Here is a 15,456-nt window from a genome sequence, read left to right as displayed (position 1 = left end):
GAGAAAAAGAGAGACAGAGAGAGAGAGAAAGAGAGAGAGAGAGAGAGACGAGAGAGAGAGAGAGAGAGAGAGAAGAGAGAGAGGGAAGGAGAGAGAAAGCGAGAGAGAAGAGAGAGAAGGAGAGAGAGAGAGAGAGAGAGAAGAGAGAGAGTGAAGGAGAGAGAGAAGAGAGAGAGAAGAGAGAGAGAGAGAAAACAAAAGAGACAGAAGGGGAGAAGAAAAGTAAAAAGAAAAGTAACAATACGTTACAAGTCACTTGACTGTCCACAGCATGACTTTTTTTTACCCCACAGCATCTCACCTGTTTGTACTTGCGTTGGATGCCGCTGTGCTGGCCGTAGAAGAGGTAAATGGCCCCCTGGTGGTCGTCCTCCAGAGGTGCACCCACCACCACCTCTCTGTAGATGTCACCGTTCATGTCCGGGAGAGGGGCCATCGCCGAGCCGAACCGGGAGTTCTGGGACTGGTCTGACACCTCCAGAGAGCTGTCCAGGACAAAGGAGCCCTGAACAGAGCAAGGGAGCAACACAGGAAACGACAGAGGAAGGGAGGACAGAAGGAGAGGATAGAAAAAGAACAGAGAGAGAGAGAGAGAGAGAGAGAGAGATAGAGAGAGAGAAAGTGGTTACAATCACAGCAACCCCATACCTCAATCACATACTATAGGTTACATACTATACTATACTATACTATACTATACTATACTATACTATACTATACTATACATTCACTCACAACATCCTGAGCATCCAGTTTATTGTCAGAAGAGCACACTCCCAGCCAGTTTTCCTGGCCAGACCCTACCTGTTGGGTGAGGGTGTAGATGTAGACCTTGCCCCTCTCCCAGCCCCCGCTGAAGAACATGGGCGCCGCCACCAGGAGGAGATCTGTCACCCCGTCTCCGTCCAGGTCCACGGGGCAGATCTCACTGCCGTAGTAGGAACCAATCTGCACAAAACAGGAAACTGACTTTTTTTTGTATCCTCCTATTCAGGGACTGATTCAGACCTTTGAATCAAGTCCGAACACATGAACCAATCAACTTTCAGAAGAAAATAAAACCCCATACAGTATCATATATGCAGTACCATACCGTACCATATACAGTATCATATACAGTACCACACCACTGTCTGCCCGTTCCATTCATCTAGAGGAAAACACATCCATATATCAAGTCCGTTCATCCTTTTATAGTATATTTAGCCGGCAGACCCCACCAGACAGGAAGTCTAGGAGGGGGGTGGGATCTGAGGCAGGATGAACTGGGCTAACACATCACAGCCTGTGGCTGCAGGCCACCACACCACACTGAACAGCAGCTCCTAATACCAGAGAGAGTGCTACAACCAGCACTAATGTCCCTCAGGAATGCACAACACAGATTCTCCCTCTCTCCCTCTCTCTCTCTCTCTCTCTTTCTCTCCTACACTCCTCTCTTGCTCACTCTCTCTCTCTCCCTCTCTCTCTCTGTCATTTTCTCCACATCCACTGTCTGTCTCCCTTTCTTTCACTACACCATTGCTCTCTCTCTCTCTATCCTCCTCTCTCTCTCCTTCAGCAGAAGTCTGCTCAGACCTGGTGGTTAGCTCTTGTTTACTGGGAGCCTGTTGCCCACGGCGACACCTCTGTGCGCAGTAACCCAGTTTTGATTGGATGCATCCAGATGAGAAGCACATGGCCCAGCGAGACCATCGCCATCTGGGCCGGCCAGCCAAGTCTAGACCGTAACGAAGACCCCCACGTGTCACACACATGTACGCACACAACACACAAGGTATACATGTAAAGGAGAACGTGCGTTCTTGTGTGTTTGACTTTGTGCGCGCGCGCCGTGCCCTACCTGCTGGCCCAGGAGTGAATGCAGGATGGTGAGGTTGCCGTCGTTCTTCAGGGTGAAGATGATGACCTTGCCCGTGTGGTTGAAGCGGGGAGCGCCGGCCACGTAGAGCTGCCCGTTTTTGGCCGAAATCACCGAGTTCACCGAGTAACCTGGGGGAGTAGTCGACGTGTAGGTGCACAACACAGCTATGACTCGCGTGCAGTTTATCATTTACAGAATGGATCCATCTGTCCATCCATCTTGAACCCTCACAGTCTTTCTCCTGTATCATCTTTTCATTTTAATGCTTTTACTCTTATTGTTTCTTTTAAATCTGTTCTCGCCGTGTTTATATAATTTATGTTTTTAAGCTTCTCCTTTTATGCTAAGCACTATGTGCTACATTGATTTGTATGAATGGGTGCTAGATAAATAAAAGGACATTGACATTGACATCCAATCATCTCTTCACTCACCCAAATATGCGCCATGGTTCTTCAGTTCCTCTGGGAACTCCTCCCGGTAGGAGGACTTGGGCGGGACCACCTTCCCGTGTCGGGTCTCCTTCAGCACGGCGCCGTTCCAGTCGTAGGCCCCCACGGCCCCCACCAACACGCCATCCTGGAGGAGCAGAAGAGTCGTCACGCGCCTAATAACCGTCACTCTCATTCCACACACTGTTTATTTGCACTGGCATCTAAAGCCAGCTACAGACAGGTGCAATGGGATGACAACATGTTAACAATTATGGTAAAATTCTGGAATTGAACCACGTCAATGTGAGATTTTTCAGTAATGTTCTTTTATTTATTCAGCTTTAATTTTCCTTTCGTTATCCTGTTTCTCCATCAGATCCCTCCCATTTTACAGCCGGATGACTAGAGCACTGGGCAATGAAAAATGGCTAGTGTTACATTTTCCAACATGCATCACCATCACTGAGCTTCTACCATACAAACACATGTACAAATGTTAAGCACACCGAAAGCCAGTCCAGAACGTACATGCGCACAAACGCACAGACGTGAGCGTGTCACACACAGATACGCGCGCACGAACACAGTGGCACACTTCTGTCCAGGGGTGAAAGCCGTTAAACCCTTATTTACGCATCTCTATGGGCGAGTAAAATAGGGAATGGGATCATGGTCAAATGACCGAACCTTTGGCAGCGTGCTTTGCTCCATTAAGCTGCAAGTATGGGAATGTTCACGGAGCGCTGCCAAGCGCTCGTACCGTGGTTCACATGTGCTGATGCTATCCACAGTCCACTGAGCTGAGTCCCACTGCACTGCTACTTAAGAGGCCAGTGATGCCTTCTTCAAGTGGAGCGTTCCACCATTGGCCCTACACGGTTAACACTCTGACCAGACGTTCAGACACGACAACGGCCGGGCCAAAGAGACTGTAACCGGAGTCGTGTTCAGGTAGCCTATGACCGAAACAAAACTGAAGACACAATACTGACCTCAAACTGACCTCAGATCAGACCACTGTTATCATATTCAGCTCATCTGAAAAAACAACTGTGAGTCATTCAAACCATCTGGTCTGTAAACAAAGGGTGCGTAGAGGTAAACTAAATTCTCTGTAGCAGCTAACATTGTCACTGTTGTCAGAAAGACAGTAAAGCATTGCAGACCTGGACAATGGACATCACCTTATCCTTTATGAGCATCCAGGAGTGTGAATCAACTCCAGAACCCATCTTCCTTCATCACACTAGCACAATATAACAGCCAAACAAACAAATTAAAGAAACAAATGTATTGTATGTGTTCAAACTGACCACATCGACAAGGTAGGCTGTCAATCGACAGGTTATATCCAATGATTGAAAGAGAGGAGACGAAGAGAGTATTCAAAATGGTTGAACATTGGCATATGTCATATTTACTGGTACCGGTATATAAAATGTCACCATTCCCCTGGACTGTTTGAAGCCAATGCAACAGTCATCAATAGGCTACTGTACATCCAGACAGCCCTACTCTTGCGAAGATGCCGCGCCACGGTCAAAACATTCTCTCAACAGCTGTTGACGTGGACAGTTTGACTGGCTGCCAGTCTCTGGCTGCGATTCTTGTTGCCTTTTAATGCTTTGGGGGAATGAACCAATAAAGTTTCTTTATTTGAAGTTACGAGTTTACAGACACAGGGTAAAAGTCCAATGCTCCCGGTGTACCGATGAGTTATAGACACAAACGCAGGGCTGCAATCCGAGGAGAAGGAATTGTCTCAGATAGATAATAGACAGCCGAGGTTTTGCTACCTGGTATCAACGGGGGAATGGTGTGCTTGTGATGGACAAAGAGGAACAGGAAGTAAGACAGATGGGAATACAGGCGGAAATTAGATGAGGTGTAAAACTGATACCTGGAGACATGCCTAAGGGCTGGAATTTGTTATGCAGTAGGGAAGCCTTATAACTCATGTCTTATTACTGCTGTAGCAATGTCAGACAATTTCCATATTAGTTTTATTGCGGTTCCGACTTTCCCAATAAAAGTTATTAAGATATCAATCTACAGAGAGAGTAAAACTGCATTTTTAGGGTATCCCTGAGTTCAATAAGTTTCTATTGCCCAGAGTTTTTGTCTTACTTTCCTTTTATGTGCAGGTATGTGTATGTGTAAATGTATGTTTGTGTGTGTGTGTGTGTGTGTGTGTGTGTGTGTGTGTGTGTGTGTGTGTGTGTGTGGGTGTATATGTAAGCGTGCACAGGTCTATGTGTGTTTTTGTGGCAAGTTCTGCATTCAACAAAACCATCTGCTCTCTCTTGACTGCTTTTCCTCTTAAACTCCTGAGCAAAAAAGAATTTTCCACAACGTTATCTTCCTAACATTCTCAAATTGCCGTGTCCCAGGAATCCAACAATGTGAGGTATGAATATGTTATTTTTCCCAGCGAGGGTTGTGCTGTCTCCAGTATCCACAGAACCATATCCTCCATGTTAATTAAAACAATACTTTTCAAACACACTTTGTGCCTGAGCTCCTTACACTGAGCACAAGTACATCATCAATCATCCATTTTTTGGGGGATTGTTTTATATATATATATATATATATATATATATATATATATATATATATATATATATATATATAACTTTGTAAATAACCAAACTTATTTTATTTTTTTCCATTTGGCAGTGGGCTACCACTGCCTCCACAGCCCACTTGATGGCGCTCTGCGGACCACCTGTGCGGCCCACCGGTTCACAATGGCTGCTCTAAATTAACTTTTCAATGTGCAGGATCACCAGGACAGGAAACAGGCCAAATCACTACCTCTTCCAAGAATGTATGGAAAGAGGAAGCAGTTTGGATTGATGAGAGAGATAGATGCCTGTCCAGGCTGATGGCCAGCACTGGTGCATCACTAGATACTTACCTCCACTATATGTGAGGAGAACCCTGCCTGAGACATCTGCAGGCCGAATGCTGTCCCATTTGTATTTGTCCCTGTAGAGAGCGGCAAAGAAGAAAAAAGGCAAGTCATAGCAATACAGACGTATGGTAACGGTACACTATGCGATGGAGAGTTTGGCTGGACATCACAGTCTTACTCAATCATCCTGTGTGATATAAGAGCAGCGGCCGTTAAAGCTAACGTACCCTCCAGACTGTAGATTCTCTCCCCCAGAGCATCCACTATGTCCTTCAGCGCTGACTCATCCGTCACGTTGAAGAAGTGTTTCTCGTCAGGGTCGCTGGCTATGAATTTGATCTCCTTCAGGAAGGCTTCAGGGTTTATACCACGCCGATTATAGTAGCCCAAGACCTGGGGACACGACATGAAATGTAAAAGACAACAAAGAAGGATCTGGAAATGACATAGAACATTGATATAAGGCACCGGCTCTGGAAATGTCATGGACAGGGGCGGCGCATGCACTTGGCATACAAGGCAATTGCCTAGGGCACCAAGGCACTAGGGGCGCACAAATCTCTGCTAGCAACCCCCCGCCCCCCACGCTCAACACATCTCCCGACAATCGGAATTGTCCGCTAAGACCCCCCCCAACCGCCTTCCGCCGGCCCTGGTCATGGATAATCAATGCTAGCACGGGATATGAAAATACAGTAGCGTAAGCGGATGTGTAATGATTCTGGGCCATATATGGGCCAGAACTAAGCCACAAGGGCCAGATCTGGCCTGTATATGGCCCAGATCCGCTTGCTATCTGGGATATAGCCAAGGATGTGGAAGGAAAAAGCACAGAGAACGCAGGAAGCTGCAAAAGTCCTAGAAGAACAGGGGACGTGATAAACAGCAAGGATGAACTCACCGCGATGGCGTACATGGTGATGTTGTCCCTCTCGCTGTCCTCCACGACCCTCTGCAGGTCTGGACTGTCGTGGGACTCACCATCAGTAATAACAATCATCACTTTCTTGGCTCCCTTTCGGCCGCCGCGTTTGAACGCCTCAGATCTGAGGACACGTGGATATTTTTTCAGCAAGTCCCAGGCAATTACGCTCGACAGGAAAGTATGACTCATTGGAAACTGGAAGCATCCATCAGGCATTAGCAGCTACTTCAAACTTCAAACTTCCCTTTTTTGGCAGAAAGAAATTATTCTGGGAGATGAGAGAGAAAGGTAAAGAGAAGATGCTGACAGATGTGTTCCACACATTGCCGTTCATACCGTGCCACACTGATTCCTAGCGCCGTGCGCGTCTCCTCCCCTCCTCGCTGGTCGATGCTCCTGGCTGCTTCTACTACCTCCTCCACGCTGCGATAGTCATTCAGGTTAAACTCATGGACCACCCTGGAACCATACTGCACCACTCCAACCTGCGCAGAAGATGCACAACCTCAGTGAGATGCACCCAACCGATCCACCTGAGAGATTACATACTTTCTGTCATCAAAATCGTATTGATTCCCCGGAACACACCTGGATCTGACCTGGCCCGACATAGAACTTCTGCAGAATGTTGATGAGAAAGTCCTGCACTTCGTACCAGGGGTATATGGAGTTGGATCCATCCAGGACGATCACTATGTCCATATATGTCTCGCACCCTGTGAGGAAAAACAGTGGGGAATTTGGAGAATGCCACGTTGGATGAGGTATTTGTGAGAGAGTGTGAACGGAAGTGTCTTTACTTTGGAAAGCTGGTGCAATAGTGCGGGAGAACTTGAAGCTGCTGCTGACCCTGGAGCAGATGCCTGTGCTGTAGTAGGAGGTCCCACACTCGTACGACCACAGAGGGCCACAAGCCTGTGGTAGAAAGCCATCACAAACCACACTCAACTCTTTATAGAGGACAGCCAGTCCTGAAGGATTTGAGATATGATGAGATATGAGTATGATATATATATATATATACACAAGGGCATATTGAAGACTGATAACACATGATCCGATGCTGATCAGATCTCCTGTCACGTACCACAAAGCTGTTGTCCTTGGGGTTGGAGGCCAGCGTCATTCCCAGTCTCATTTTGTCCTTGCGCTCCGACACATTGTTGAGAGATACCTTTCCTTGAAGGAACCAATGAAAGTAGACAATTCGTTGATACAGTAGTGCTGTTTTAATGTACAGATGATTAACTATACACCAAGCCAAACAACACTCCTGACATAATTATCCAGGCACTGAATTTCTTCTGCATGAATTGAAAATTTCACCATTGTGAGATCTCAATCTACATCACATGATTTAGGTGTTTCTCATCTGAATGGATACCTGATCTCCCTGTCCCAGGAGAAACAGGTTCTGGAGAGAGCGCTGTGGTGTGGTTTGTGTCAGGGGAATCAGTAACGTATGAAATCATACCTAGATTGAGTCTGGAGCAGTTGGTGCTGGCGCTGGTGTCCATTGGGCATTTGTACACATCCCCAGTCTGGTGTTGGCCACTGGTTTCAAATGGAGCTCCAACTAAGAGCCTAGAATGACAGAATGACAGAAAACAGAATATGGATTAGGACTAATCTTTTTTCCTCTGTGACAAAAGGAAGAACAGAACAGACAGAAAATGTGGGTGTGTGTGAGAGAGAGAGAGAGAGAGAGAGAGTGTGTGTGTGTGTGTGTGTGTCTGTGTGTGTGTGTGTGTGTGTGTTGAAATATCCCTTAATTTGTGAGAACCTTGTGGGCCATTTTACAGATTGCCCTTCCAACCTCCAGATTTTACTATCAATGTGGCAGCTATTATAATATAGCAAGATGGTCTCTTGGCGCCTACTCTGCTGTGGAAGTTCATACACTGACGGCCAGAGACGGAGCTTCGTCATCCAGCGCTGAATCCAGGCCAGCACTCAGTGGACCTGCTAAGACTATCAGCCTGTTAAAGTCAGAACCTAGTTGTGAGAGTTTTAGACGGGAGTAGCTCTAACTGGGGTAAACACAGCGGCATAGGGCCTGTGTACATCTATGTGAAATGCCTGAGTCACATTTTGGGGAGAGATGCCATAGTGAAGCCCACTCACCCCCAATATGGTCATGTATTTCACATTCATATCAAATGGGTTTAGGAGGAGTGTGATAAACCACATCCCAAACCTCAACCATGCAGAATGGATCTGTGTGTGTGAATCGGCATTCCTCCACACACAGCGAGGGAGAGGTCATGGCTCTGTTTTCTTTCCGGGGTCAGCTGGGCCTGGGTGAGCCAAAACCCTGTGGCTCCATCAGCAGCGTTGCTTGGAGCTGGTAAAACGATGTCTGGACGTTTGGATTTTAATTTTAATTTGACTCATCCTCACTTTTGATTCTGTCACTTGTTGTCACGTGTTGTCACATACTGCCACATGCTTTAATTTCCTTATTCTAATGGAATAATTGGTTTGACTGGTCTGTTATTCACACATACAGAACAGTATCAATTTTCAACATGCTTTCACAATGATATTTGGACACATCGAAAAGTAATCTGCAAAATTCATAGTTTCAGTTTCAGTATTCTAACTCTAGACTCAGACAGCGAGCGACTAGGGCGACAGTAGTCCCCGACAGCCAAGAGCTGCAGACGCCGGGTGGGCAGGTCATTCATGTGTCACTCACATTATCGAAGATGTATTCTACTGTCATTCTGAGGTAACCTGATCTGCTATTGGTTGCTGCTTCGGCAATGTCACTGCTAATTTGCATAAAGTTGAACTCTGCCCAACTTCAAATCTACGCTCAGATCGCTGGTATCGCGTCGCTCGCTGCCGCCGAGGTGTCCGTCGCCCTGTCGCCAGCTTCCATTGAGAATGAATGGCAGCCGGCCGCTCTCGTCCCCCAAGTCACTCGCTGTGTGAGTGCACAGTAACTAATCCCAGACGGTTACGCTACACACAGAGGCTAAAAGTGCAGTAAGTGCAGTATGCTTTGAAGACCTTTAAGTGTGAGACTGTGTTGTCTATACTGTAGTCCAGGCCTTGTTCTTTACAGAGAGATGAAACGCAAACACACCAGCAGACAAAACACTATCAGTCACGGAAAAAAAAACACACAGAGAGATCAAAAGAAAAAATCCACAGTCCAAACAAATGGATTGACACAGCACTGCGAACATCTGTCACCTCTCAGTGTGGCTTTGCCTTTGACCAGTGCGTGCAGGTTAAGAGGTCAGACACCGTTACACATACCGAAGCTTCGTCTGCTGCCTTTGGCGTCTCATCTGAACTAGCAGTTAACACAGGAGGAGGCGGCAACCCACGTGTCACTCAGCATGAGACATGACAAGGCAAAGCAACGCTACAGTAAATGGAAATGATCCTTTTGAATAACAACTATTCATTCATGACAACCAAGAGGAAAGACTCTTAAGGTAAGGATGTGCTGATATACTGTAAGCCTAAATTCTCTAGAGGTACGTTAATTGTCTTCAGGAAACTATCTTATATAGGCCTATATATTTTCCTCCTCGTTTATCAGGGTCCATATATATGTCAAGCATTGAATATGTTTCATATGCGCTAGGCTAGCTCTACTCCACATATTTTTCATACGTCATAAAGTGAGTACTCAATCTCTCCAGGCTCTGGAGCAGAGGCTCTGGTTGTGAAGTAACGATCGTTTGCTCAGTTTGTTTTTCTCCTAATCGGCCAGTGATGGGATGCACAGAGGGAGGCTTGGGAATAAGAAACCACAACACATACTTTCCAGAGCCATCAGTGGCCTCGGGAGGCAAACGAACAGGTTGCTAGACGAACGCACCGGTATTTTCCGCTTATTTACCAAAGACTTCAAAGGCTGAAATACTTTGCGATCCTGAAAGACCGCAAGATACTCATCACGGCTGAGAGACTTCCAGTTTGAAAACAGGAAGAGACCCGGAATGCGAGGCAGTGGCACCTGGCATAATGATAAATAGATTCTCGGCAAAGGCCCTTGCCAAAAACTCAACCTAATGACTATTATCAATACATGATAATAGTAAAACAAAAAGCCCAGCTGGAATTGGTTCAAATGATGCTCCTTTTCAGAAATTCACCTACAGTATGATTGGTATCGAAGAATTGGACAATGTGCATTCACCATGGAAACTGGCTTGATGAGACACATCAAGTTGAGAGATGTCATCTGTGTCTGGCAGGCTAGGCTCATATTACTCTTGACAGCAGACGGCAAGAGCAGCCAAAGACCAATACAACAGTCTGTGTGTGTGTGTGTGTGTGTGTGTGTGTGTGTGTGTGTGTGTGTCTGTGTGTGTGTGTGTGTGTGTGTGTGTGTGTGTGTGTGTGTGTGTGTGTGTGTGTGTGAAAATGTGATGAGCACTGAAAAGCTATTAGCCTTTGGATAGCAGCCCCCTGGGCACCTTATACCCAATCTGAGAACTGAATTTTGAGGAAAGATGACCCAAGTTCTGACGGTACAGTATGTTCCACTTATGAAATATACTATACTAATGAGAAACATCTAAGCTCCAGGCAATTGCTCTGTGTGAAGTTGATAGAGACAGCTGCATGTCAGTTGAGAGTGAGAAGGAAAACCTGTTGATATCCTGCTAGGGACCTCTCCTATCCAAATAAAGGATTCACTAGCACTAAATGCAAGAGGACTGCACTAAAGTTTCCTGGATGAATCTCTATGAGCCACTTTCCAATACATACATCTAAAACTCTGGGCCATGGTGAGCATATCTCTGCAATGAGTAAAGGTCTAAGTAGAGAAGAGAAATCAAATGTGACAATGAGTGTACAAGTACAAGAAACGTGAAAAGGTTGGGGGGATTTAAGAGCAGAGTGGGAGAGAGGGAGAGAGATCTTACCACTTATGCCCTCCTGCCTCATGCTGTTGCACTGTGTAACCAAATTGGGCGTCCTTGGAGCCCTCAATGATCTTGTACTTCTTTGTGTCGAAATTGAAGCAGTGCTGCAGACCTGAAATATACACAGCACATTGGATAAACTTAATCAAGTACACAACATTAGCGTAATTACAAAACTGTCACACAACCTCACTTTGAGGTCTCAACTGGATGACCAACTGGATTATCAACTGCAGTGGTGGCACAGAGGAAAGAGTATGGAGGCCCAAGCATCGCCTTAAAGTTAGTCTGATTCTGACAGCCAGAGGTGGCCCCAGCAGGTCTAAAAGTATTTAGAACACTTCCATGACCACGCCTGTGTGAGATACTCACCGCACACAAAGATTAGCGTATACTTCTGACGGAACTGGGACCAGACCTCCAGCAATCAGTGGGGGAGAAATGCTGATTAACATGTGGTTGTGATCAGGCCAGCGGCACGCCAATCCATATACCAGCTAACTCATTACAGCGATTGCAAGAAAACACAGGACGACCCCTTGTGAAAGCTGATCAAAGACCAGAGCATTCTGTAGAAGCTAGAGAGGTTGCCTCTCCTTTCCTCTCAAATTCTCCTTTATCCCGCTCCTTCTCTCCTGCTCTGAGCTATGGGCAAACCCATCCCACACATTGAGACAGCAGCTTCCCTCTGCTTCCAATCTGAACATTTATCAGGAAAGGTCTTTTGAAAGGAGGCATCGGAACGCTTTTTTGATGTTGCCAAGCAAGACAAAAATAGGAGTATCATATTGGCGACGTCACATAACTATTGAAGTTTAATTTCCTGTGCAGGAAACAGTGAACAACAGAAAGAGATGGAACAGATGACAAGGGCATCCTCCTGCAAACCAGGCCAGGTCAAGCCTGGCTTTTGTGCGAGGCTGGCTTGTTTCTGTTCAGGACTGGTAGGACGGAAGCTAGTCTTGCCACTGAAATAGCTGTGAATTGAAATGACATGAAATAATATCTGATAAATTAAGATCTTGTCACCTGGACACATCAGTTCCAATGCTACCATTCTAATCCAGCACAATAAGAGCGAGATAGCCAGTTAGCTCATGAGCTCACAACAATTAGCAGCAGCTTCCATAACATTAATGGTAGCGGTCAGTGGCTAAAGCAGTTACACTGATGACACTTGACCCCGGTCTCCCGGGTGGAAGTCCAATGCTCTGACCACTACTCTACTTTTGCAGTGGAGATCGGCGGGTTGGTTTTGGTGTCCTTCTTCCAGTCCAGTCCCTAGTGTGGGTTGGGGTTAGAATAAGAGTTGGGGTTGGGACAGGATCTGACCGATAAGGCAAGGGGTAAAGGTTGGAGTGAAAGGATGAACATGTGGAGGTTTGGGATATAGTCCCATAAAGTCATCCCCACTGGGTCTTGAACCCCGGTCTCCCGGGTGGGAGTCCAATGCTCTCACCACTACTCTACTTGTGTGACCGCTACTCTACTTGTGCAGTGGAGATCGGCAGGTTGATTTTGGTGTCCTTCTTGATTTTGGTGGGCTGGGACTACTGCCTCTTGAGGTGCCAACAGAGAAATGCAGGCCAACATTGTCCAGAGTGACGGAGTAAGGGAGGGAGTGATAACCGGACCAATGCTATACAAGGTGTGCTGGCTTACAGCCACGCACAAAAAGAGGGTCAGAGAAAACTTTCTCCTATCTGACTTCCTCAAAATCTTTCCTCAAAAAATGTCTCCTGCAATTCAATCTTAATGTTGCCCCTCTCAGACTATTAACCTGATTTACTGGGAGTTGTCCTGGCAGTGCATGGGAATCTAAATGAAAAGGTATGGATTCTTACATTTACACAGAATGTAAAGGCAGAGTGATTAATGAAAATGCGAAAAGGTGACTGAGCTGTCCCCTCTCCCTGTCTGAGTCTGAATTTATCGAAAGGAACAAATTGTATCATCACTGAGCTGAGTAACAGAAAATGAGCAGTCTTGGCTCTTCTAAAAGGAGAGAGATGGGAAAGAAAGAGAGAGAGAGTGTGTGTCTGTGTGAGAGAGAGATAGAGAGAGAGAGAGAGAGAGAGAGAGAGAGAGAGAGAGATTTAAAAACAGCTTTAAAAGTAATCATACTGAATCAGACATTGGCCTCCTTTTCTCAGTCTGTCAGGAACAAGACAATATATGAGTCTCATGAAAAACACTTTCTGAATTCAGAACTCATGATGTTCACTTATGGAATCAAAACACCTGGCACGGCTTTTGTTTTGATCCTCACTGACTCTCCATGAGACATTCCACAACACAGTTGGACAGTAGGAATTTGGGAGGTGAAGCGAGCCTTTAGCGTAGAGGAAGAGATCGGAAGTTTTCCTATCCGAGTACTTGGCAGCAGTGGTGCTGTAGACTAGTGGCTGAAGATATGAACTTGGCCCAAGGTCCACACACAGTGACTGGAATGAGAAATGTTTGCCATGTGATGTATGCACCTAACAGGAGATTCCTCACTGTCTACCAAGCTGTGCAAATGCCAACTCAGTTTGACAACACCTTTCTCTGAGACTATGTCTAGTGAGTGGGTGCCAAGAGAGGAAGCTCTGATCATCTTGGCTGCAGAACGAACACGTTGAGGGGAAAAATGATTTGTATGCGGTCATGCGCTGAGGTCGTATTTGTCTGGTAATAGCTATGGGAGATCTGCTTCTGTTTGAGGAGGGCTGAGAAGGGAATTGTGAGCTGTCTGAGGGGCTTGGCACTTGGAGGACACCTCCGTTAAGATCCAGACCAGACATTGGACCTGAGAAAGTCTATAAAAGCTGTGGCTTGACTCCCACATAGCAAGCCTTTCAATCTGTGGAACTTTGTATATTTTTTCAACGGATTTGGATTATCCTCTCTGGCTTTGGAAAGAATTTGCGTGATTTTTTTCCGACTGTTTCATAATCATTCCTTGGTTTTTTTTGTGTTTATATAAAAAAAATTATGAAGACTTGTTTGACTGTTTGACAGTTAGCACCCCAGTTTGAAGATTGAATGAGAAGTGCTTAATTAAGCATTGTGAATGCAAATTACTCTTGTAAATCTGTATTTTTTTTAAATAAAATATTTAGTTTCATATCAGTTCTTACATAAATGCTTGGCAGAAAGGGGAGGGAGAGAGGGAGGTTGGAGAAAAAGAGACAGCGAGAGTGAGAAAGCCCAAAGAGAGGACCAGTTTCTTAATATCGTCTAATAATGGGGCAGATTCCGTGAGGCCAGCCTGCTGCTGTTGCTGTTGCCAGGATAAATAAAGCCAGACTGTCAGTCCCTCACACACGGAGGCCAGAACACACAGGACTGCAGAGACAGCATCACTCACCGGACACTTGCTGTGATAACGACTGACACGATATAACCTTTCCAAAGATGGATAAGACAAAGACACACTAATAATAGGGCTACAGAATGTATCTATTGGTGTCACTGGTGTGGTCGCTTTGACCACATTTGGTTGGTTAAAGCTATTTGAACCCAGGCCGGCCTATGAGGATGACGCTACTGAAGAATGCACCTATTTTAGAAATGCTGTCCTGAGCCAAGAAGTTGGATAACTAAACATCTGTCGTGCCTCTCCCTCTCCTGGCTAATACTGGTAATGTTATTTACTTTGGTGAATCAATATCATTATTCAATATATATTTAGTGTCCATGTTTCAACTATGTATTATTGAAGGATAATCCAGATAGACAAACTTCTCATGTCAGCCCCCCCCCCCCCCTAACCCTTACCCTAACCCCCCCCCCCCAGTCTAAGTCAACAGAACTTTCCCATTTCTGATCCAACATCTGCACCTCTCAGAATCAGCCTCCTCTCTCCCCCAGCAGTCAGAACTCACATCTGGTAGTTCCTGCTAAGTGTGCCCAAACCCTAACCTTATAGTGAAGAATAAGGCAGTCTTTGACAGCTGATTGGATCTGTCTCATGGGTTGTTGTGATGAGTTGTGGAGTGTTTAAAAAGACTTAGGATTTATCGTGTCCACATCGTGGACAGGGGACATTTTAAGGCAGTGCTGTCTGCGGAGGCACAGGGAGAGAATGGACAATAAAAAAAGCACTAGAACTGAGGTGACTATTCTTTAGGTGGACAATCTTCAGGTTCCAGCACAACAAGGTTATAACTATTTCACCATCACTCAGCATTCCAACTGAACATATAGGCTTAAGTACATTTCAGCTAATGCTTCAGTCTTTTAAAGTAGTGAGCCGCTACACCCCCCCCCCCCCCCCCCCCCCCCCCACTACACCACATCACTGCCGAGCACCGCGCCCGCTGCTGAGTGACTGATTAGGTATTCACTCAATAAATGTGTGGGCAGGATTTCCCATTTTCGCCCTGGGGGCCCTAACATTGGCTAATAGATGCCAATAAACATGAGGTTAAGGCACTGAAGAC

At 45.9% G+C, this 15,456-nt stretch overlaps 1 protein-coding gene across 1 annotated transcript in view; it reads right to left on the bottom strand.

Moving 5' to 3' along the window:
* itga11b (integrin, alpha 11b) overlaps positions 1–15,456 on the bottom strand; it is a gene marked incomplete at both ends in the record, with an annotated part of 29,842 nt that overhangs the window by 13,532 nt on the left and 854 nt on the right. The window contains 13 exons of the mRNA XM_084450783.1: positions 302–505; positions 805–948; positions 1,844–1,992; positions 2,299–2,443; positions 5,219–5,289; positions 5,443–5,608; positions 6,117–6,261; positions 6,477–6,625; positions 6,729–6,856; positions 6,941–7,055; positions 7,228–7,319; positions 7,615–7,724; positions 11,033–11,144. Coding sequence (XP_084306909.1) covers positions 302–505; positions 805–948; positions 1,844–1,992; positions 2,299–2,443; positions 5,219–5,289; positions 5,443–5,608; positions 6,117–6,261; positions 6,477–6,625; positions 6,729–6,856; positions 6,941–7,055; positions 7,228–7,319; positions 7,615–7,724; positions 11,033–11,144 — 1,730 coding nt within the window. The remainder of the gene's footprint in view (positions 1–301; positions 506–804; positions 949–1,843; positions 1,993–2,298; positions 2,444–5,218; positions 5,290–5,442; positions 5,609–6,116; positions 6,262–6,476; positions 6,626–6,728; positions 6,857–6,940; positions 7,056–7,227; positions 7,320–7,614; positions 7,725–11,032; positions 11,145–15,456) is intronic.

The sequence above is a fragment of the Borostomias antarcticus genome (assembly GCF_949987555.1).
Source record: "Borostomias antarcticus genome assembly, chromosome: 16".
Lineage (NCBI taxonomy): Eukaryota > Metazoa > Chordata > Actinopteri > Stomiiformes > Stomiidae > Borostomias > Borostomias antarcticus.
Note: the sequence above shows the minus strand (reverse complement) of the source record. Positions and strands in the feature narration are given on the sequence as shown.